Source organism: Empidonax traillii, unplaced genomic scaffold (genome assembly GCF_003031625.1).
Source record: "Empidonax traillii isolate 1590-97213 ecotype Southwest subspecies unplaced genomic scaffold, ASM303162v1 scaffold262:size680716, whole genome shotgun sequence".
NCBI lineage: Eukaryota > Metazoa > Chordata > Aves > Passeriformes > Tyrannidae > Empidonax > Empidonax traillii.
Window position 1 is genome coordinate 234,700 of NW_020955455.1, and position 23,545 is coordinate 258,244.

Sequence of the window (23,545 nt, forward strand, 5' to 3'; positions counted from 1 at the left end):
CCCGGTGCCCTATTTTGTGCCCCCCTCCCCCCCTCCCCCGACTCTTTCTTAAAAGAGCTGATTCAGCGCTTCGGGAGCGCTCAGCGTTTCGGATGCTGAAGCAGCCTGAAACCTGAGCCCACCCCAACACCCAAGCGCTACAACGCGATATGGGAGAGAAATGGAAACTAAGCACATCCCTCTGGCACGGCCCCGGCGATTTTCCAGCCATCGAGTCACCATGAAACTCCAGGCGCTGGGCAGTTCCAGAGAGCCGTGGTTGGCTAATGGAGCTGCGCTGGCAACTCGGGTCCCTGAATTCGCATCTGTATCTAACAGTCGGGAGAGACTTGAGACACAAGAACCTTGGGCCAAACGCAGTCGTCAATCCTTTTAAGTGCTCCCTTGCATGCTCCATGGGCAGATCCAGTCACACAGACATAAACTCCCAGATCTCATCGTCCACCCGGCTGTGCATCGTGAGCATCCCAAGGCGGTGAGGCAAGGCGGGGGAAGGGGAAAGAGGGAGTAGCATTTGTGCTTTCCAACACGCTTTGGCCGATCCTTGCCATGGCCAGTGATGGCGGAGCTGTCCCAAAAAAACACTCCAAACCCAAGCCCGGCACATGGCACAATTCGCCGCCTACACCCATCTGCAAAGTTTTCACTACGAAGCGTCGATAGAGCGGCAAAAGTTGAAGCTGAACCTGGCGACTGGAGCTGGGGACGTGTCTCCCAGCTCCGCTCATCTCCTCCGGGCGGGCAGACTCCCACCCACGACAGAACTCGCGCGGTCCCTGCACGGTGGGATGCCAAAGGCTCGCACCCCAAGGTCAGGGCGAACCTCTGCACCTTCACCCCGGTCCCCGCGGGCCTTCCCGAGCCATCCCCGCTCCCGCCGGCAGCCCGGGGTCTGCGGGAGGGGGACCCCCTCGCCTGCCTCCACCCAGCACCCCCCGTGCCGAGGCTGCGCCCCCAACACCCGCCCCGGGGGCAGCCCCGGGACCCGCGGACTCACCGGGGGCGCGGGGCCATGGCCGGGGCTGCGGGGCCGGGGGGCTCCGGGCGCGGGGCTGAGCGCGGTTTTCCGGGGTTGGGCGCGCCCCGCCCCGCCCCGGCTCCCGCCCCGGACCGGCCCCCGGACCGGCGCTCCCCGATGGGAGATGTAGTTCGGCCCCGGCGGGGCTGCTCCGGGGGGGATAGAGCCGCTGGGGATGCCCCGGGGCGCGTGAGGATGCGGGTACCCCTGGGGCTGGGATGGGGGAGATCGAGGTTTGGGGCTGGCAGGGCTGTGCCAGGATGCTTTTCGGTCAGGATGGAGGGTTTCATGTGATGCTTCGGGGCCAGGACTAGATTTTAATTGTATGCCTGGGGGCTAGGACAGGGTTTTATTGAGATGCTTTTGGGCTGTGCTGGGCTTTTCATTCGATGCTTTGGGGCTGGGATTGACTTTTCAGGGAGTGCTTTTGGGCCGGGTCATGCTTTTCATGGGATGCTCTTTCATGGGATGAGGTTTTCACGTTTTTTTCCCTGCCCCCAGTAGGACTGGGGTGCTGCTTGGTGTGGGCACAGCATGGCAGCCGTGCTGCCCCACTGGAATGTGGGTTCCCCAATGGCTCTGTGCTGGAGCACCCCACCGTGAGGACTGCAGTGCCATGGGTTTATAATCAGTAGCACATTTGGAGGGCCCTGGGTGATGTAGCCCCCGGCACTGTGCTCTCAGATCATAGTCAGAGAAGGGCATTTCATGCCTTCATTAATTATGTGCTGCTTTCAAGTCCCCCTCCTTATTTAGCCTGTGTCCGTGCTCAGTATCCCAGATGGATGGCAGCTCTTCCTGGATAACTTGCCAAAAACAAGCACGTCCTCAGCAGCCCAGCACGAAGCCGACAAACACGGGTGTCAATGACTGCTTCTATTTTTGGCTGTGTTACTATGCTCTGAGAGCTTTCCCTGGTGTGCTTTCTTGGTCTCCAGCTTGTGTGTGGTGGCAAGGTACCAGACCCTGAGGGTTCTTGAAGTGCCCACCAAGCCAGCAGTGGCTGAAGTTTCTTCCCCCTTACCAGAAACTTCCCAAACCTGTGGGAAAGGGTCTGAGGGGAACTGGCACAAGCCAGTTTTAATGAAAGCCCATATCTGCCCTTCACCAGTGCCAAGGGGCAGAGCAAGCCTCTGAGATAAACTAACACTCCTTGACATTTCCAGGAGACTATTTCTAGCAGGTGTCCCTCTCTGCAAACACCCTCTCGCTCCTGTTTGGTCATTTTCCTAAAATCTTCATTCCCAAAGCCATGACAATCCAGGAAAATACTCCTGTTTCCAAGTGGAGAAGACCTTGAGAAGCTTCTCTCTGAGCCTCAGGCATAGGGAAATCTGTGTGCTCCTTGTTTATTCTCATAGTTTGGTTTTAGTTCTGGATCTCTGGAATTTAAAGCTGGTCACATGTTTTCTGCAAAGCCTCACACCTAACTTTGGCCTATGAGGGGTTAATGCAGTAGCTGAGTGATGGCTGTGCTGGCTGGACAGCCTCCCTTCTGCCCTTGCTGCTTCCCCAGCGTTGAAAAAAAGCTGCCTCAGCAACAGAGACATCCTAAAGGTAAACATGTGGGGATTAAAAGGTGCTGCTGGACCTGCAGTGGGTGAAGGACAGGGGTGATTACTGCATAAGGAACAGCGTGACCAGGGAACAGAGTCTTGATAAGTAGAGCACACAATGACAACAGAAAATACAAGAGCAGCACAAGAAACACTGACGTGGTCTGTGAGGATGCTAAGCTACATGCAAAGTGGGCTCAGGGATGTCAGCAGGATCTCAGGGGTCGTACAGTTCCAAGGACGGCTGGGTGAGACCAGGCATAGGAACACCTGTCCTGGGCAGGTAAATCTGGCAACCGGTTCTCCGTGGGGGGGCAACAACATTCTCCACAGCCCAGCACTGCAGTGGTGTCCTGCCCTGGTCAGGTTCACTCACCCTGCAAGATGGAGGTGTGGGGGCTGCATCGCTGCCTGTGTGGGCACCACAGTGGGACCTGCTACCCCTCGGGGTCTGCAGTCCCACCCATCCTAGGCAGGTGGGTTTTGGGGGATACAGCTTGGGCATGCTGTGCAGAAAGGTCTCCAGCCTTGCCTCCTGCAAGGAGCAATGCCAGCCTTGTGCTGCAGAGCTCGAGGTGCTGGCAGCACCTGGGGCAGCTCCAATTTGGGGGATCTAGCAGGGCTGGACTCCACCTTGGGCAGAAGGGGGAGGTGAGAGGAGTCTTTATTCCAGGCTATGCTGTTGGAGGGGCCCGTTGTCCAGGTGATGTATTTGCCCTTATTGACAAAAGCTGTGTTGTGCTGTGCAATGCAAAAGTGACAGGCAGGGGTGTCCTGTGGTACCGGGGGCGTGGAGGGATGTCCAGAGAGCCCCGACTGTTCCCCCACTCCCTGAAAGACAATGCCACAGGGTGAGGGGACATGTCAGGGGTTCTGATCCCGAGGTTCTTGTTAAGGATCTGTCATGGAGGTGACACCCACCACTTGCAGCTCGTTGGCCACTTGTTCCTGCCTGTGCAGCCTTGGTCCCTGGGGGCTATGGGGCTCCTGGAGAGTATCCCCCAGGCAGCACCTACCACCAGGGGGTATTTATGGGATACCAGGGGACAAAGCGCTAGGGATCAGCAGACATTCCTTGGACAGGGACAGTTTCAGTCTAGGGAGGGAGGTGGGTGGCCGTGGCAAAGCCATAAAGCACAGATACTGAAGGAGCATCCCTTTGCCACTGGAAGGGGGACACAGGATGCAAAAGGAGGATGAAAAGGGCCACTGCCAGCATCCTCAGCCTCCTGACCCCATGGAGACGTGCCCTGTGTGACTCAGGGGGTCAGCCAGCACTTCAGCAGTACCTTCAGGCCTGCCCAGCCCGCCCATACTTCTCGGGCCAGTAAGCAGCAGGGTGATAATGTTGCTGTAGTGTTCCTGCATTGCCACCTCTATCAGCTGCTCGGTCTGACCTTGGCTCGATGGGTTTTGTAACAGGGGCGTTGTTAATCCCTACAGACAGCAGGGAGTGGGAAGAGACACCCATGCCATGTGGCAGCATCTGTCTGCACGGCCATCGGGACACACGGTGAAGCCGATTATCAGGCAGGACCTAATGCTGGAAATGCAGCTGGACACGCGACACCAAGCCTCCCTTACACTGGGTGGGCCTGGGGGTCATTGCAGCACCGTGATCCTCCCTCCAGGCTCCCTGCTCACCCAAAACCAGGGGAGGAAGGATGGCTGGGCATCACTGGCTCCTCTCCCCCTGCAGCCAGGGTGTCCATAGGCGTCTGGGCACTTTGCCTTAGTGGGAGATGGGGTGAGTGCACTGGGAATGGGGCCAGCACAGGGTGGGGAGTTACATGACCAAAACAATGGCAAGGCCAAAGAGGGCTGGGTCCTGTGGGGCAGAGGGGTGCTCTGGCTGTTAGTGTGCTCCATTTCTGTTTCTGCAGAGCAGTGACATCTCTCTCTGTGCCCTCTGCTCGCTCCCTCATTATAATGCACATGCTAATGAGGCTGCGGGAGATGAGACAGTTTGCAGCGAGCTTTGCCTCAGTGCCTGTGACCTTCTTAGCCCCTGTGGGGAAAGCTGTGTCCCCCAGACACACACTGAGACCTCAGCTCAGGGATCACTCTTCCTCCAGGACCAGGGCTGGGAGGGTTTTTTTGGTGCTCAGATCTTTCCCAAGCCCTTCACACGGTCCCCCTGTCATGGGAGGCCCCTCATCGGAACTGATCTGAGCCTGAGGGCTGTGTTGGAGCAGCTCTCAGAGCCACCCTCTCTGCCCCCCCATCATCACCATGTCACACAGCAGCCCTGGTTTGGGCTCTGCCTCAGTTTCCCTTTCCTCAGCAGATCCTGCCAACTGTGCGCTCCAAAACCTACTGATGGACAGGGCTGATGTGTGAGAGCTCTTCCTGGTGACTGAGAGCCCAAAGCCGCTGCAGGATGCAGCTCCAGGGGACAAGAAGTTGGCAAGCACAGCCTGAGAGGTGTCAAACGCTTCCTAATCAGGGAGCCATTTCCCCAGTACAGACATGCAGCAAGGCATGAGTCCCGTGCCATCCCCCTGCAGCTGCAGCTGGGTAGCGGTAGAAACCCTGAAGTTTTCTCCTCCTGCAGCATTTATATGTTTTGCTAACTTGTTCTCTTTCCAGAGCTGTTGTGGAGCCTGCTCTTGGATGGTCTGACAAAGCACAGCAGGCAGCAGAAGCTGATGTAAGCCCTGATAGGGGGTCTTGTGTTTTTTGGAGAAGAGTAAGGTGTTGCTGCAGCCTGCTGGGACAGGGGTGGGCCTGGGGACTCGCAGTCCACATAGAAAGGGGAAGGGGGCTGGTGCCACTGCTCTGCCAGCTCCAGGTGGTGCTTATGTGATTATTGATGCCATAGAATGGGAGCAGGGGGATTTGGTGGCTTTTGGTCAGCCCCATAGCTATGCTCCAGCTCTAGCCTAGGGCAGAACAATTTCTGCCTGCATCACTCCTGGGCTGCACTCTCCTGGTTTCATCCTGGCTCCCAGCTTCCTCCCCTCCTCCAGGCAACTACCTAACAATGGTAGGAAATAGTTTCAGCTGGTCCTAGTCAAGATAATTTTATTTTGGGAGGTGCAGGAGAAGTGATTATGGTGGTTCCAGCCCCTTTCTCCTGTATTTCCTTGGAAATCCTGCAGCAATTCAGCTGCAGGCAAAAAGCCCCACACCAGTGCAGCCAGTGCCCATGCACAGCACCAGGCATAGCTGCCCCAGCCTCTGTGGTAGCCAGGGGAATTATCACCTGCTCTGTCTCCCCTTTTTAATTAGAAGCTGGATTTACGTGATCCTGTGTGGCTTGTTTGGTCTTCCATTCTGAGTAAAGGGCTCTGCAGCCAGAGTGAGAGATCCTCATCCATCTCAGTGCAGAGAGGCAGCTGGGTCATGCCAGGGAAGGATTTGCATGAGCTGGGTTTGCTTTTCCTGGAGCTGAGGAGTTGAGAAGAATCCTTGCTCCTGCACGGACGTGGACAAGCCAAGCCCTGCTCTGGCCTGGCTTGTCACAGAGTGCTGACTCAGAGCCCTGCTCTGCTTCCAGTTCCAGCCCCTCTGCTGCCGCATTTTCGGAGATGACTGGTGCAGACCCAAGCCTGTCTTGGCAGGGTGGATACCAACCTGTGTCCCTGAAGGGCTGCAGAGCCCTGCTCGGTTTGCTGCTGGCGATGGTGGGGTCAGGCAACCCGTGGCACCTGAGTGGCTCCAGGCAAACATGATAATGTGCTGTTAGAGATGAAGAAAACAAGTGGCCCCTCATTTCCACACCCCACTGGAGTCTGTTGGGCCAGGTTTAGGCTCTTCATCAGCCCCATCCCTTCCTGGGAATCAGTGGGAGGCTGGGAGGGAAGGGTGAAGCACCCCAGGACACAGGTCTGGGGAGCACTGCTCTGCAGAGAGGTTGGAGTCCAAGCCTCTCAGTTGTGGGGGAACTAATCCTACACCAGACTCAATGCCAGCGTGAACCACTGTACCCCCATGGCTGTCCCCTGTCCCATCTGTTTTCCAGCTGCTGGTGTTGGACTTTAAAATCAGCGCTTGGCTCCGGTGCCAGCAGCTTTGAGGGGCAGAAGGGCTGGAGAGAAGGTTATTTCACCCACTGCTGTCATACAGATGCACAGTTTCTTTCTGCTTGCCGCAGACCAGAGGTAGGGGCGGGGTCCAGCCTTGTGTGCCTTCCCACTGCCTTGGGGACAAATGTGGGCAGGGGGCTGGCCAGTTCCTGAATATTTACTCCTGCCAGACAGCACAGCTCCACACCAGTTGCTGTTTCTGGGCACAAGCAGGCTGGTATTAGCCATGGGAGGAAGGCTGCACCCCTGATTTCAGTATCTGTGACTGCTGGAAGCTCAGAGGAGATGGCACAGCTCGCACCCTCTTGCCTCAGTTCTCTCCAATGAAAAAAGGCTGCCAGGCTCATTTTCATATGTATGCTTTTTAATATCATTAATTCCGTTACACTACACACAACCAGTAACAATGATAAATACTGCAATGGAAATGTTAAAAAAAATATTATACATGTTTCATGTTTTTGAAAAAAAAAAAAAAAAAACAACTCCCACATTTTTAAATAAATTAATGCATAAAACTGATGGTAGAAAAGAGAAAACCCAAAACAAACCACAACACAACTGATCTGTTTAAGGCAATACTCTACACAGACGGGAACAAAAGTACAATAGTGTGCTACATGATCTGAACAGGAAAAAAAAGAAACAAAAGAAAACCCATACAAGATGCAGATTGATGCTCTGGGAGTGAAAAAACTCCCAAAACCAGATAATAAAACCAATGGCCAAGTTAAGTGCAGCATTAATACACTCCGCATGTCAAATGATTAGCAGGTTCCTAACAAGGACTAAGGTCAAGCTACAACAAATTTATTTTCCTAATTAAAAGGTTATTCAGGTCAAACCCTACATTTAACTCTATTTGCATTTGGCTGTTTCAGCTATGTTTCACTATATGCAAGGACAGCCAGAAATTCATCTCCTGCTCTTGAGATTAACACAAAGGTTGGGAGGTCTCTCCTCCTGAAATGTATTTCCATTAAATAAATCCAAAAAGGATCTTGCTTTTGGTGATCCTGAAATGCCCCTGGACACCCCTTCCCCTGGGCTGCCAGGCACCACAGGGGGAACGGAGACCTGGAAAGCATTTGCTAAGGTTGACGTTTTTTTCCATGCTGAGGACACAAAATGGAAGTGCAGATTTGATCCAGACTTGGAGGAGTGCTGTTTTTCTGTCTGCCAGAAATGTCCATCTGGAGCCTGCTGAAAGTAATTTGCCAGCATGGCAGAAACCCATCCTGTATCCAGGCTCTGGATACAGCCACAGTATTTGTTATCAAGATTGGTGCAAAGCTCCACACCTGCCTGGACAGCCAATGAACCCCAATTATTAATGCAGCCCAGAACTTGGCCACTGGAAGGTGGACAATAATCATAATGCCAAAATATCCCCTTCTCCATCAAAAAAGAAAAGAAAAGGGACAGTAGCCACTTTCTGCCAACTTCCCCAGGTGGATCCCCATCAGCTGCCACCCATGCAAGACCGGCAGCGCCAGATCTCACCAGCATCAACACTCCCAATAAGGTGCATGTCTGCAAGGTGCTGCTGGGGGCAAAGAAGCTTCCTGGGACATGGTCACAGCCTTCTGTACTGCCCTGCTAGAGTGTGTGGGAAGGAAGCCATGGTACACAAGGAAAGAAACCCAACTGCAATTACTGGACTGGTGCAGGCCAACAACTGTCCAAGCTGCCTTGGGTTCAGGTGGGAAAGGGGGATGCAGAACTGGGCTGAGAATCACTTTGGTGCAACTGCCTCTGATGCTCACCACTAGTGCATGGGGCGGTGGGAGGAAAGGTGACGGCTGCTTTGAGGAAAGGGGAGTGGAAGGAGGACGTGTGTGCAATATAACAAGGCTTGTGATTCTAGCACTAACCACTGGACACGGATACTGAAGATTACCTGTGACAACTAGCTATCCCTCTACTGCTGCTGCTCATTCCCCCACTTCCTGGTCTGATTCTGCTTCAGTTTGGGAAGCCATGGCTGTTTGGCATGATGTCCTGTGCTGACTCTCCCACTCCAGTCCTCACTCAGCCATGGGGTGATTCTGTATAGGTCGTACAGTGAGGTCTGGAAATCATGTTAGGCACAGAGCAGCTCTGCACGCCGGGGAGCACCTGCTTTCAGATCCTTCAGAAAGCTATTCAATGGCAGCTCATTTGCTTTATTAAACTGAAGGTTCAACGACCTCTGTGGAAGGAGTAAAAATGGTTTACAGAGTGCAAAATGGGTATGTGTGTGTGTAGAAATTCTGAATTGTCTCCACAAGAGTCTTTCTCCCGGCAGAACTATAGCCCCACCAGCATGTCTTACAGCCCCTGTCCCAGTGCAAGAGCACTGCAGGTCTCCAGCCTGCACCAGGAGCACCTGGGCTGGCAGGTCTGCGACCTGGTGTGTGGGCCCCACACCTCCCACAGCACTGAGACTGGGAGGGTGAAGGCTGGCTCAGCTGGCTGGGTGTCACCAGCCTGGTGAACCCTCACCCTTACCCTCACAGTCATCAGGTGGATGAAGAGGAATCCCAGCCTGCCTTCTGGCTCACACCCCACCCTGTTCATTGGATTTCCCACTGGTCTGACGTTTGCTTGGGGTTTGTCTCAAGGATACAGACAGCTACAAGCCAAACACAGCAGCTACCACAGCTTTTCCATGCAAAGAAACCGAGCAAAGAAACCTATGAACTGGGGATGGATAGAAAGGTGATAAAAAACAGAAGATCTATCAGGAAGAGTGCTTGACTGAGTTTTTCAGCTCTTTCCATGTGTCTGTATTACATCTCTCAACAAACTGTGTCTCCCAAATCACAGAGGAAGGTGGGCAACAAATGGAGTTGCAGCTTATTTGGGCAGCAGAAGCAAGAAGACAGCTTAGACAAGGAGCAATGCTTTCTGGAGAGCTCACCTGAGACAGATGGATGAGCAACTATGGGAGAAATGCTGCTCTGGGAAAGTAAAAAAATCTCATCAGGTAACAGGACTTATCTCAGCATGGCCTCTGGGTGACCTTTTCTTTTCCTAGTGCCTACTGTGCTGCTTTCCAGAGACATGTCTGAGACAGTCACATTTTAATGAGGTTTATTTTGTACTTTCCACTCCTTGATCCAATCCCAGTGCCTGTATCATGAATTTGTTACTATGGAAATGGCTCAACAGACCAGGCGCCATCAGTGAGGTGGGCAACTTCCAGAAGCAAATTCATCTTTTGTTGGAGCAGCTTTTTAGAGAAAGCAAAAGGCTCAAAGTCACCACAAGTGGCAAATGGGTCTGGGAAGCAACGGGAAAAGCTGCTCTCCACAAGCAGCAGGGAAAGGTGCAGCCTGTCCTGCCTGTGTGCATGCTGCTCTGTGACATATCTTGCTGCATGGCTGTGTGGGCCACGGTGCTCTGCTCCGTGTAATTCCAGTTAGTCCCAGCCTTTGCCTCCCCACCAAGCTGTCAAAGCAGCGCTCAGCCAAGCAGCATTTAGCTGCTTTCATCCTAGGACTGCCAGTAATGTCAAGAAGAGCAAAGGAAGGGATGTAGCTGTAATTTTTTGGGAAGCAATGCAGTGGCTCAGCTGCATAAATACAAGGAGCTAAGATATGGATGAGAGCTCCTGTGAGAAACCTCTATTAATCTTCTGTAGGTAATGCCAGGTCACAGAGTCTCCCTCTATGCTCCATTGCTGGCCCTTCTGCTTCAGAACTTGCACGGTTCTGGAACAGACTTGGGTTTGTCTCATGAGATGTGGTTCAAAGTTTGGAGCAATCCCTCTCACAGCAGTCCTGAAAGGAAGTGAGAAGGATGCGTAGAACTGAAAAACACCTTAAAATGAAGACCCTTCCATGCCTTCCCAGCTAGCCCATCTCACCCTGTGGCACTGCCTCTCTATGCAGATGCTTCTTTTGAACATGCAGCCCAAGCTTGCTGAGCTGAGCAGCAGCCAGGTCACAAAGCCTACTGCATTCTAGGTAAGAGGGGCCAAATCCCATGTGGGTTTGAAGTGAAAATGGAAAAGTAAAGGAGGAGCCCAGGCAAAACCACCAGTTTAATTGCTGAGATGGCTGCTAAAAGCAAAAGCATGAAACTGCTGTCAGAATATCCCCAAAATGAGCCTTTCAATGCTCTGTTCCCCCTCATCAGTACTTGCCATCCCAAGCTGCACTTCTAAGTTCCTTATTTCTGGTATCAATGGATGGTGCTGTTGGGCCAACAAATCTTCTTCCACATTCCCTTTGGCAGCAGGCAGGCAAACTCAGAAGCCAGTTGTGCTAGAGTCAGCTGCCAAATAACTGGAAAACACATCCTTGCCAAACATCTTCCTCCACAGTTGTTTAATCTCTCCACTAACCTTCACCCTGCTGCCTTCTGGCCCATGTGAGCAACATCACCAACCGGTAAACAGAGGGAAAGCAGAGCAGTACTCTGAAAACAGGAATTAAATTTCTATAGCATGGTATTTACATCCTGCTTGCAGAGCTATCCTATCACTGGTGCCTGTCATATACTAAAAAACGTCCATGCAGGGTGGTAGTCCCATCTTGGGAAGACAAGTTTCTCCTCCAAGCTGCAGAAGGGAATGGACACTGAGAGGGGATGTGACTTGCCTGAGGTTAGAGCAAATAGCAAGTGCCAACTGCAGCAAAGGACCCCAGATCTCATTTCTGTGTTCTCACAGGCCAACAGACCCTCCAGAGTTCTATTTGGCTGCAGTGCCAGCTCAGGCACATGGTGTTTCTGGTGTGCACATCTGAAAGTGAGCTTTGCTCCCTGCTGGCATCAGCACTGCACTGAGACAGATTAACTCAGACAATTGGGATCTGCTCTAGGCCAATACAGCACTTGGCAATCTTTCTAGTTACTTGTTTTCCTTTTCCTGTTGTTCCATCTGTTGCCCAGCTGGGTCCTTCCTTTCTTCAAAAGCATCTTCATGTTTCTGCTGAGTCACACACAGGGCACTGCACTTTTTAAGCCTCCTGTGTGCTCTGTATAGCTTGCAGGCCAGTCCAAGGACAGACTGTGCACGGAAAGGGAGGGATCCTGCTCAGGACTGCAGACACGTGTGTCAGCCAGCACAGAGCTGAACACAACGGGCATGTCCATTTGGGACAAGAGCTAGCGAGACAAACCAAAGGAGCTGAGTCCATCCTGTCCATGGGGGAGCTGTCAGAAGTCCCTTTCAAACCCCATGCAGCAGGCCTGGTCACCTGCCTTTGCAGTCCCAAGGCATCTGCAGGCAGGACAGCCAGGAGAGCACTGCAGACCCAGAGGCCAAGTGCATGTTAGGGGCAGGCATGCAGCAATGTCAGCTATGATCCCGTGACTCTTCCAAGGGTTGACTTCAAGATGTGTCTGAATAGACATCAGATGAGCCTCCAGGATGGTCGCCTGGGCATCAGCCTCCTTTCAGCTGAAATTTATTTAAAAACACCACAAAAGCAGACAAGACCATGCCATCTCAAGTCCTTCCTACAAATTAGGAGGATGTTCCTCCTCACAAAGATGTCTGGAAATGTGGAGTTTGCAGACCAGAGAGACAGAGCAGAGTGCTGACACCCTGGAGTTCAAATCCAGCTCACATTAAAGGATATTATCTGATATTTTATCAGATTAACATCTGATAAAAGGAAAGGACTTGCTTTAACTCAGGTAATTTGGTGACTGACATCATGTAAAATCCTAACAAAAAACCACTCTGGCTTTAGGAGACATCAAATGCAAATTCCTTTGTGGAGGCACCAGCATCAATATCCTTAAATCCTATTTTCATGGTAATTTTGATGGACAGCGAAGCAACATCTAATACTCCATGGTGTTCCTCCCCAGGTTTTCAGTACAACTTTGGATTGAAATTGAGGTCTGAGAAGACCATCTCATTTGGTGCAAAGACTGGAGCAAGGAACGATTTTCTTTCTTGCCTGCAATCTGCGTTTTGGAGAATGCCCAGCAGCTCTGCAGATTTTAGGGCTTTAAAATGCTGCAATAGAGACTCAGGGTCCGTGCTCTTTCCTTTTGCCCTCTCCTGGCCATGGTGGCAGAGACTGGTCTAAGGAGAGCAGTGCCAGAATAGCCACGATATACACTTTCCCAGAAAGTCACCACAGCATAACCTCCAGCAAGGGTTGCTTGAGCAGAGAGATTGGACCAGATGACCCCACTGTGGTCCCTTCCAACCTTACGCATTCTGTGACTCTGTGATTTTGAGGGCATAAGGAAAACCTGCTGGTTTAATCAAGGGTCTGAACACAACAGACCAGACAGAGGGAACCAGCCTAATCTGTAGTTAATACATACCAGTGGGCAATCCATCATATTCTATAACGAGCCAACAAACATCCATAATCATAACCTGCTTAAGAGGCTGCAGTTCAGAAGCATTGTGTTCCATTTTCTGTGATAGCCAGATGCACATTGCCTTAATCCACTCAGCCTTTCTGATGATGATCCTACACAGGTAACTACTTATCCCCACCCTTTCTACTTTATTCCCCTAATAAAATATATGAACACAAAGCATAGAGAGGAGAAGCCAAAAAATTGCCATTTTATGGTCCTGTACTGGTCATGCAAAAACAGCTGTTTGAGCAACCAATTCCTTCAGTGCACAGGCAAAAACATGTGGCTTGTGCTTCGGTTTGTATTTGCAGGAAGGACCTGCTGTTAACATTTGAATTCATCTCCCTCCCTCCTTCCCTAAAGGGTTGTGCTAGAAGCAGATGCACATCACACAATGCAAAAGGGTAGCTGCAGGGTTGGGGAATGCCTCAGGGCACATGGCAGGCAAAAAACCCAACAACAGGGGCAATAAAAGGACTTGGTCATGGTGCCATGGGACAGGGGTTATCATAGAATCAGGAAGGTTGCAAAAGACCTTCAAGATCATTGTGTCCAACCGTTAATCCAGCACTGCCAGTCCACCACTAAATGAAGGTCTGTCCCTCAGAGAAGAGGTCTCAACCCTGGGAGGTTAACAGTGTCGGCAAGCCTCATTCTGTCCTCGACTGAACAGAACAAACGCTCAGTTATGGCTAGACTCAATGATCTTAAGGGTCTTTTCCAACCCAGATGATTGCAGGATTCTATGATGGCAGCATGATGGAGACCTGTGGGACCTGCAGTCCTCCATGGCTGACTCAGGAAAGCAGATGACTTGTTGCTCTAGCAGGCACACCAAAATGCTCTGAGCTCCTGAGCAAGGGCTGTGGGAAAGGCTGAGCATGTGCTGCCTGGCTGGAAGGCACAGAGACTGACCCAGGAGGGTAAATGCAATGAAGACATTCCGTGGTACCAGTGCTGAACTGCAGGATAAATGTGATGAAGACATTCCATGGTACAACAATGAACTGCAAAGTCCCTCTTTAGAAGAGTTAAGATTTAAAGAGTCTTGTTCATGTCCTCTAAGATTTGTTCTGACTACAGTGTTTCTATTAGGTTTTTACTACATCCCCAATTAAAAAAGGACTCCTTAAGGAATGTTATCCCCTTTTATCCTTCTCTCTACACAACACTGGCAGAGTGTTTCCCCCACCTCCAGACAACTTGCTAACCTCAGTTCAAGCTGTATTTTGGAAATATTCCCCCTCAGCACTACCAGGTGGTGAGAAAAGGAGGAATTCACTTGAGGAACACTATTCCTACAGAAGCTGGCAAGTTAACCAGCACTTCTGCATGAAGAGGCAGGGATGCCCAGTAAGCAGCACCACTCAAGTCATCTTTCTATGGCTTGGAGCCAGGGTGGCAGCATGCTGTTTCAAGGAGGGGGGATAAGCATAGCTTTAAAAGTTGCTAGTGAATAGTAAAGCCCAGGAATCTTGTGTACCTGCTCTTTCACTTATGCTGTGGATGGTATTGAGCTTTGCACTGCACAAAGTGAATCCCCACGAATGTTAAGCAAACTTCCTCCTAATCATGAATAGGACTTAAAGGTTCAGCTCACTTCATGCAGATTTCAGATGGAGGATGTGTCTCTTGTGGTGGAACTCAGATTCTGCCTTGTGACTCGGGAATTGTGATGGGAAGCTCAGAACTGCTCTCACATTTTCCATTCCCCAGGCTACAAAGCAAGTGATGACCCAAGGCAGGAGGTCCTTCCTCCTGGCAGGGCAGGAAAACAAACAGTCGTGCCTGTGGCAAAAGATTTCAACACTCAGAAAAATGCCAGCCCATCCCTTGCAGATGCTGAAGCCATCAGTGTAAGACTGGCCAGGGAGAGGGCACGTTTCCTAGTTACAAAGTGATTTTGCTTTCAAAACAATCTGCTGGTGAACTGGCAACTCAGACCAGCAACCTAATGTAACACCAGGTTTCCTAACTATTCCAGCACCAAATAAACACATCTGCTACGACATGGGACAACTCCTAACACAGACCATGTCTGGTTCACAAGCGGGCAGAGATGGGGTAAACTGTAGTTTCCTCTCATGGGTATTTTTCAGCCGAAGCTGTTCATAATCCTTCTGTTGCTGACAACTTCCCTGACAACGTCACCACCACACAGATGACTTCAGCATTCATGAATCTCTCCCACAGGCACCAAGAGACATACGATCAAGAGAATATCAAGAGTCAAGCACTGTTAAAATGCACTTTCTTCAACTAGCTTTTCTATTACTGATGTTCAGACTGTACAGCTCTAGTCTTGTGCAGGGCTCACTTCTTCTTAGTTGAACAAAGTTTAAGATTTTCGGAAAGAGACGGGTTGCATGGGAATTAAGTATAGGCTGAAGTCAGAATACGTGACTGAACTAAACTCATGAGTATGATTGGTATTCCTGGGCAAGGAGTGAATCCCTGAAGTGCACAGATGGATTGCACATTGAATCTGATGCGTTTGGTGATAATTTAATGTGGCGCTAAGGGTAGATTGCATTGGCTTTGTGATGAAACAGCTCTAGCTAGTACTGACTCACAGTGAAATGTCACTTATTTGTCCCTTTTGCAAGTGAATGAATTGTGTCATGCTAGTCCTGGCTAGCCTTGCCATAAGAAAGGATGCCCTGGTCCGTTCCCATTCCTGTGCCCCAGTCATAGTATAATTTTGGTTATGTAAATGAAGCAGGTTTAGTGAATGAATTAAGAACTGACTTCCTCTCATTGGTAAAACATTTTGATACCTCCAACTCATGCTAATCTTGCAGATGGACTGGTTTCAGTGGGCAGGATCACCTGAAGCCCCATCTGAACCCTTCCCATTCTGGAAAAGACACTTTACAAAATATCCCCAGTGCCTAAACAAATCAAGGAGGTATCTCTGGACCCCTCTGCATTCGCTCTCCAGACCAGTCAGTCCTGCCAGGCACTACCTGGCACTTTGAGCAACTTCTCTTTTGTTTAACCATAGTTTAAAATAACTTATCCACCAATCATAAAATGAATTTTTTGGTTTCTCCTGGCTCCATGAACACAAAGAGGTGCACGTCCTACCATAGGAGGAAGCAATGGCTGTTAAGTTTTACAGTTATAGTGGAAAGCACTGATCACAGCCTGCCGGCCTCACTACTGGATGTGACAGGCGGTGGAGGAGGTGGCTTGGCAACACATGCAGGTAGGGTTGACCGATTTAGGGGGGATTAGGTCGAGGTCCTCGTCATCTGGGATCTCATCTAACCGGTACCCATCCTTTAGCAGCTGGATGTTCAAGTCTTGGTTGATCTGCTACAGACAAAGAGACAAACAGTCAAACACTCAAGACTTCTTACTTCTGGTGGTCAGAAGATCAAGGACGTCCCTTATTCTGGAATATATTTCCTCATAGTTAACAGCTGGTCCTCTAATGAAACAGTCCTAATTTTTGAGCACAGGTGTGGAGAGGGTTGCCTTCTACACTGGCTTCTTCAGAATAGAAATATCTAGAGTGAAATATGCTATTTTCCTCTGGAATATTTTTCCCTTAAGACAAGCCCTCATTTAAGGTAATTTAATAATAATATTTATTGGCAGCTCAGTCTGGGGCACATTATAGCACTTAAAAGATAGTAAAGTTTGGCTCTTTGTGATCTCAGTTCCAAGTGTTGGATGAACAACACTTCCTTAGGGCACAGAGGTGGCTCAGATCATCTGATCTGGTCCCTGCTCTTGGCTGTTTCCCTGTGTTTCACAAGTATTTTGCCCAGAAAAGGATACAGGGGGGAAGAGTTCCCAGTGGCTTGTGTGCAGAATGGCTGCTCAGTACCCTGGATATAAAATCAGATCCTGCAGAAGCAGTAGCCAGAGGCTGAGCAACTAATTCATTAAAGAGTTTGGGAGTATAATCAGAAACAATGCAGGATTAACAAGCCTGGGCTTCCTGCCTTTTCTCTTTGAAAGGGCAAGAGTTCACATCTGCAAGTCCTCCCTGGAATTTCTGCCTACTCCAAGTAAACACACACTGGGTGACCCTGACCACTCCAATACCTGGAAATCACAGCACACCCTCAGATCCTTTATTTGTGTCCTTGGCAATCATACAGATGCTGAGCTGCTGGGACAGACAAGATGATGCTTTTGCACCACACGGGTCAACACTTCAGGACTAAGCAGAACTGGGAAAAGCCTGAGTGAAGCCAAAGGTACCTGTCCAAACAGTTGATGGGCAGATCCCTGTGCCATGGCAGTGTAGGTATGGACAACTGGATCACAAGGAAAGAAGCAACATGACACAGTTTCTACCATGGCTCCTTCCAGACTCACAGAGTCTACACCACCAGTAAATTGGTTGTGTAGCCATTTCTGGCACGGCGAGGCCACTCTAAGCCATTTCTGGCTGCTCTATCATTTGCATTCATGGCAAGGATGCCAGGAGAGAGTATAACTCACCTCAGCTGATGAGTATCCCGAGGAGGAATATCTGGACATATCAAAGTCATCATCACTGCAGGGAAGGACAAGATACAGCAAGAAGGAAATGGTTAGATTAGACGTGTATTCCCTGCTTAGCCATATCTTTCTCGTGCCATGAAACTGTTCCTGAGGCAGAGAGAAGTTACATCAAGGAATCCTGTAGAGCAACTTTCATCTACGACCCTCAGATCTTTCCATCACAGTGCTCTTTTGCTCACAGCTCCTTTGATTTGTTCACACATACATGCCTGTCATGGCATAGGCCAAAGGGAACAGTGGAAGAAAGAGTGTGAGCAAGAGCAGTTTCAGCAGGAGTTGGCTCCAGTGCTGCCCTCTGTCATGAAAACTCGACTACACCATCATGCATAATCACCTTTCTAACCCTTTGCATACCTGTCCGTATCCAGGGCTACCAGTGGCTTCTCATCTGGACTCTGGTCTAGCGAAGAATAGCCCTTATTGGGAACGACGAGCCTGAAAGAATTAAATGTTGTCCATTAACCACACAGTAAAGCTCAGTAGCATAAACTACCTAGGGAAAAGCCATATGACAGCTGGCTTTCCCCTTGTCATTTCCTTGCAAGCCCTCCCTTACTGATGAAGATGTTCAAATGGGTGCAATTCAGAGGAAGCAAACTCTGTCTCTGGGTAGCTTAGAGTAGCTTCACAGAGAGAGATGCTGGATATGCCTTGGGAACATGCTCCTCCCTGGAAGAAAAAACCCCTTTGGGACACTGCACTTCATGCTGCTGAACCTGTTTGGCTAGCACTGCTTGTCATACCAGATTGCTCCTTTTCCTGTTGTTTTCTTTTTCCTGGCAATGATTACATGACACTAGCAATAAGTACCTTCCTAGAGGAAGGCAGAGGCTCAGTGATCCTGCTATTCTATTACTGGAAATCAGCGATGGGATGTGGTCTTTCTCCCTGAGTCCCTATCCAGGTCCCCAGCAACACAACACTTTTGAGGTCTCAGTCTTAAATTTAGGAGTATTAGAAATATGAGCTGCTGGGCCCGGTGTATGAGACCAGTCAGACTAGCACTTCTTAAATTTGTAAATTTTGTAATGAATTTCACTTCATCAATAGTGTTACAAAGGCTGAGGATGACTTTGCACCTTTAATTGTCTAAAAGAGTTTGTGAAATAGAATACATTAAAACAATGGTATCTACTTCACAACAGAGTTCTTTCATCCAAAAAACTTCCCAAATACTCTGGTTCATATTTAAAATAAGATTAAGCAAACCTATCAAACGGAATAATATTCTTTGTTCAGTAGATAGGAACCGTAAGAGTGAAGAAAAGCTCCTCATTCCTTGGTTAACTCAGGTTTTCTCCCAAATGCTCTTAAACAACACACCATGATGCAAAATGATGCTTCACTGAGAGTTTGAGAAATACAAATCTAAAGATGATAATCTGTCTCATCCATGCTCCAATGGCTCTCTAACTTCCTGAAAGTGTTTTTCTGCTTCTGCTCAGAAAATTGCAGCAAGCCATTAACAGTTTTAGGAATACAAAGTCCTCGCAGGCACTGACAATGGGCAGGCTCAAAGACAATAAAATGTATCAAATGTAATAACAAAGCAAATATATGGATTCACAGTTAGTTATATTTCTTGCTTTGTTCATTGAAATGTAAAATAAATAAATAATTATAAAACTGATGCAGAATTTCCAACCTCCTCCACCAAGTGACTGGAGAAAATGGGATCCACTTCCAAAATTCAATAGCCCTTCTCACAGCACTAGGATAGTCCTGCTCCTGAAGTATGTAGGCAGGAAGTCAAGAAGCAAAGATGTCTGGAACTGAAGCTGAGATCTGGCAGCAGCAGCTTGCCCATATAGATATCAGGAGTACTGACTTCCATTTTTGCTCTTCAGTTTTCCAGTCCCTGCTCCATATATATTCACTGACAGTTGCTATTATATCATCAGTGAACAAAGCACTCTCAGGGGATCTAGCAGAAGAATCTTTTGTGGTGATATTTACTTTATGAAAAAGAAAATCAGTACATCTTTTTCTTGAGAAATGTCTTTTTTCCTAAATAACACTGAACTTCAATTTTACTGCAACCGACAAAAACTCTTATGATGTCTCTGCCCCCGATTTAAGTCTTTCCCTCACATTCTGACTGACCTTGTTGTCAATCCCCACTGTCCTTGGAATAAAGTCAGGTAGCAGTGGTAGCTGCTTTTGTCCACAGCTGTCCCAGTATAAGCTTCTTGTCTTGGTGGTTTTGCTCACTTAACATGAACCATGTTATGCCACAAATCCGAGTTTAGGTTATCCTGAGTTGTTGTGGGCTCTGCCTGTGCTCACAGGAAGTGTGCAGCATCACCCAACCTTGTTCACATTTTATTTGCTGTTAGGGAGACTGAGTGTGTTATAGATACACCATTTTCACCTCTAAGGCTCTTTTCCCAGGGAGAACTGAATGCTGAAGGCAACCTTGTACTAGATGCTGGATGTCAGAAATCCACAGAGATAATACAGAATAACAGAGGCCTTGGGAAAGGAGGAGGAGGTGGAGAACTGAGAGAGACAGTGTGATTTGCCTGCACAAAGGAAAATACTTGATGAGAACAGGAGAGTTGTTGAAAAGGGGGAAATGCCGTTAGCTTATTCTGCTGCAGAGACCAAATGAAGCCAACAGCATACCTGGAAACTTGGAAGTTTTGCAGTGCAACCTGCTGGAATATCTCCTGTTATACTGTAACTGTTACACTGTGAAAAGCTGTTTAAACAGTCTTGTGGCATTTCTGCCTTCCTTATGCTGCCCTGTCTGTGGCAAGACAGACTGAACAATTCTGAGGTGCTCAGACGTTCACAAGTGGAATAAAACTGAGCTGGCTGTTTGAAATCTTTTGTCAATAGGTGTCACTGCTCTGCTCTTCCCTTCTCAAATCTCTCCTCTTTTCATCAGCAGCTTGGAAACAACAAGCTCTCCAAGGAGAAGTCACTAATTTTACAGGTAGGCACCTGTCTTTATCCCATCTTCTCTCCCTTACCATCTTCCTCCACTAATTTCACTGTTTCGAAATCTCTCAATTAGCAAATCTGCTACCATCCCTCTTGGGATGCTGGCATGCAGCCTATTGCTAAAAGAAAGCAAGACTTTCCAGCTTGTATTTGGAAGACAAGGAGGAAGAGTGGGCATGGAAAAACCCACTTGAGAACAGTTGCTGCATTTCTTGCTGCCATGAAGGGTCTGGCTCTACTATGTGGTCTCAATGACCAAACACAGAGAGGAAGTAATGCAGCACATTCCACGAATATTGCAGGGGCTTACAAATAAAAGTTGGTGAAGTCCTGGCATGATTTATGAGTAGTATTTTGGGTTTTAGGAATTAATGTGAATATGAAACCTCATCTCTCAGTTGCTCTGTGTATAGACAGCCCTGACCTGCAGCTCCTGTTCAACTTAAATTATGGCAACCCAGCCAATTTCCCCCTTCATCAGTAAACACCCAGCATTCAGCAGATTCTTCTGCCATTTTAAGTGAGGATCTCCACTCAAAACCGCCACCTTTCTAGCAGCATGTAATCCTGTGGTCTCAGAGGCCTTCCTCCCTTCTGGATGTAGGTAAGTAATATATTGGTGTACTGAAGTTTCTGTGGAAAAAAATTGAAATACTCCAAAAAAAAGTATTCATCAAGGAATGTCTTTGTTTACAGCAGTTTGTAGCACTGTTTGATAATATCATATAGAGACGTGCCAGAGCATCTCCAGTAAAGCGTGACCATGCTGTTCCAAGGGTGGAGGAGGTGTATAGCAAGGCACAGAGAGAGATATTATTTACAAGCCTTCATTAAATCAGTCAGTATGGTGAAAGGGTCACTACTGCTGTGATAAAAGCAGCCAAGGCAGAACTAAGCTCTAAGCCAGTTTGTGTTACATGAAGCAGCTCTGTACTTCTCCCACTGGCAGGATTAGGTGTTATATGAGACTACCCAGAACCTGCAAGACAGCTCTATCAAACTCCTGATTTTAACTAGGCCAGGCTGCCTTTGCCTGGTCCTGGGCTGGTGCTGGGCTCAGCTGTCCCTGCATCTTCTCAGGGCATGCAATGCAACGCAGCACAGGGCACTTGGGCCTGCCAGCTCAGGGAAGAGCCACCCCTGCTCTTGCAGCATGTTTGGCAGTAGGCAACTGGCTACGAACATCATCCTTGGCCACCACAATTCCCCAGGAACTGCAGCTTAGAGAACAGCTATGAGTACTTTTCCAATCCTTTACCTTGTTCGTGCCATCACGTTGTTCTTCTTGGGCTGCTGATTCACTGGGCTTCCCATGTTGCCATTCTTCAGGGAGCCCTTCCGAGCCAGCTCCCTCTGCTTCTCTGCATATGAGACACAAAGGGCAAAAGCAAAATCAGGGCAACGGCCTAGCTGGCCACCACACAGCTACAGAGATCCGTATCTGATAGTGGCAAAAGGCATACCAGAATTAATAGCAAAGGACAGGAGCTCTACATCTCTTTTCATCTCTTTTGGAGGGACACTGCAAAGGCCACATGAGTTGTGTTCCACTTTCTTTGAGGTCACCAGGGACTAAAACTAATGGGCATTCACTCACAGCAGCTTCTTGACATCAGCACACTAAGATCTTGGTCTCTAAGGTCTTGGAGCTTCTGGATGAAACCCAGTGGAGGCAAGGACAGAGACCTGGTCCCTGTCTGCAGCTGGTTGCTGCATGATACTGCGCTGTACTAATATGGCTGTGCCTTCAACAAGGATAGAAACCCAGGGATGATGGGTTTTCTTACAAACTGATATTAAATTGTCTGATTCAAAGTCTTGCCTTGTATCCTGTGGAAAATCAATTGGGTTGAGTCACCAATTAGTTGCAGAAGCTGGGCCAACTACCCCAATCTCATCCTGCAATGCCAGATGAGGTTTGTAGGTAAAAGCTGAGCATGGGGCCAGTATGGCAGGAAAGGGAGTGGTTAAAAACATTCTCCAGAGTGTGAGAAAATGTTGGAAACTACTTTCATGGCATGCCTGAAAAATATGGATATAACAGTCTGCTTGCTGAGGAACCTGAATAGTGAATTTGTTTTACTTCTGTTTCTCCTACAGTGTGTGAATTGTACTGATTTTTTTTTTTTTCCAGATTTCATTTCTCCTTGGAGAGAAAAGCAGCTTTTCCTGCTTGTTGTGGAAAAGAAACATGCTACTTTGTGAGCAAGTTCAAGGTGGGCCATTCTGTCCCTTCCTTAAAGGTCAGAGCAGGGTAACACATGCCCAAGGCTGCCTTATTTGAGGGAGAAGTAAGCAGCAGAGACGCCTTGAGATTGTGATGATGAGGAACACGGAAAGAAGAGTACATATTCCTACAAACTCTGCTCCTGATGACAGCAGAGGCCAATAAATGCTCGTGGAACTTGGCAGGAAAGGGATTGGATTAATAACTCCCTCTGGCATGAACAGCTAAGAGACTGATAAAGGATTGAAGTCAAAACTTTAAATCAGAGAAATTTCTCAGTACTGACACTTTCAAATGCATTGATTATCTCAGTCTCCATAATAAAAGCATGGTATTTTGCTGCTTGAATTTTGCTGTCCAGAGAGGGATAAAGTAGGGTTCTGTGGAAGCAAACATTTACAACACTAAATACAACACAATTTCCACCCATCTGCATCAGAAGCTCCAGCACTGACCGCAAATACACAGCACTGAGACAAGCTGCCAATGCTTTAGGAGGCTGTATAACTCACAAAAGACACCCGACTCAGAAACAAGGATACAGGTTTCATTTTCTTTCGTGGCAGTTAGGCCTGCCTGAGCCTTTTAAATGAACCAGCACTCTCCTTTTTATTGATCCCTCAGCACAAGCACTAATGCTGTTCTCCAACTCAGATTACTCATTCAGCTGATGAACCTGGACTTTCACTAACTGTGTTTTCCTCCAGTAGGTCTCTCCATGACCATTTCTACTCTATTACTGATTCCAGTGTGGCCAGCAGGAGCAGGGAAGTGATCCTTCCCCTGTACTCTGCGTTGGTGAGGCCACACCTTGAGTATTGTGTTCAGCTCTGGGCCCCTCAGTTCAGGAAGGATATTGAGGTGCTGGAGCGGGTCCAGAGAAGAGCAACGAGGCTGGTGAAGGGACTTGAGCACAAGTCCTATGAGGAGAGGC

The 23,545-nt window shown here is 48.8% G+C and overlaps 1 protein-coding gene and 1 long non-coding RNA gene across 7 annotated transcripts in view; one reads left to right on the forward strand and one right to left on the reverse strand.

Moving 5' to 3' along the window:
* The first annotated feature begins 1,141 nt into the window (after nucleotides 1–1,141).
* Nucleotides 1,142–19,985, forward strand: LOC114060152. Of its 2 annotated transcripts, XR_003571829.1 has the most exons (4): nucleotides 1,142–1,219; nucleotides 2,391–2,575; nucleotides 5,164–5,224; nucleotides 19,830–19,985. It is a non-coding gene; the product is annotated as an uncharacterized LOC114060152 (long non-coding RNA). The 2 variants fall into 2 exon arrangements; XR_003571830.1 differs by lacking the exons at nucleotides 5,164–5,224; nucleotides 19,830–19,985 and adding an exon at nucleotides 4,862–5,015.
* The window catches only part of FAM219A (family with sequence similarity 219 member A), a 92,031-nt gene continuing 80,172 nt past the window's right edge, over nucleotides 11,687–23,545 (reverse strand). For 3 of the 5 annotated variants that reach the window (XM_027889400.1, XM_027889402.1, XM_027889398.1), the window contains exons 3-6: nucleotides 21,643–21,745; nucleotides 17,793–17,873; nucleotides 17,376–17,430; nucleotides 11,687–16,235 (exon numbers count right to left, since the gene is read on the reverse strand). In XM_027889400.1, coding sequence (XP_027745201.1) covers nucleotides 16,077–16,235; nucleotides 17,376–17,430; nucleotides 17,793–17,873; nucleotides 21,643–21,745 — 398 coding nt within the window. In that variant the 3' untranslated portion in view covers nucleotides 11,687–16,076. The remainder of the gene's footprint in view (nucleotides 16,236–17,375; nucleotides 17,431–17,792; nucleotides 17,874–21,642; nucleotides 21,746–23,545) is intronic. The other 2 variants (XM_027889401.1, XM_027889399.1) reach the window with 1 other exon arrangement.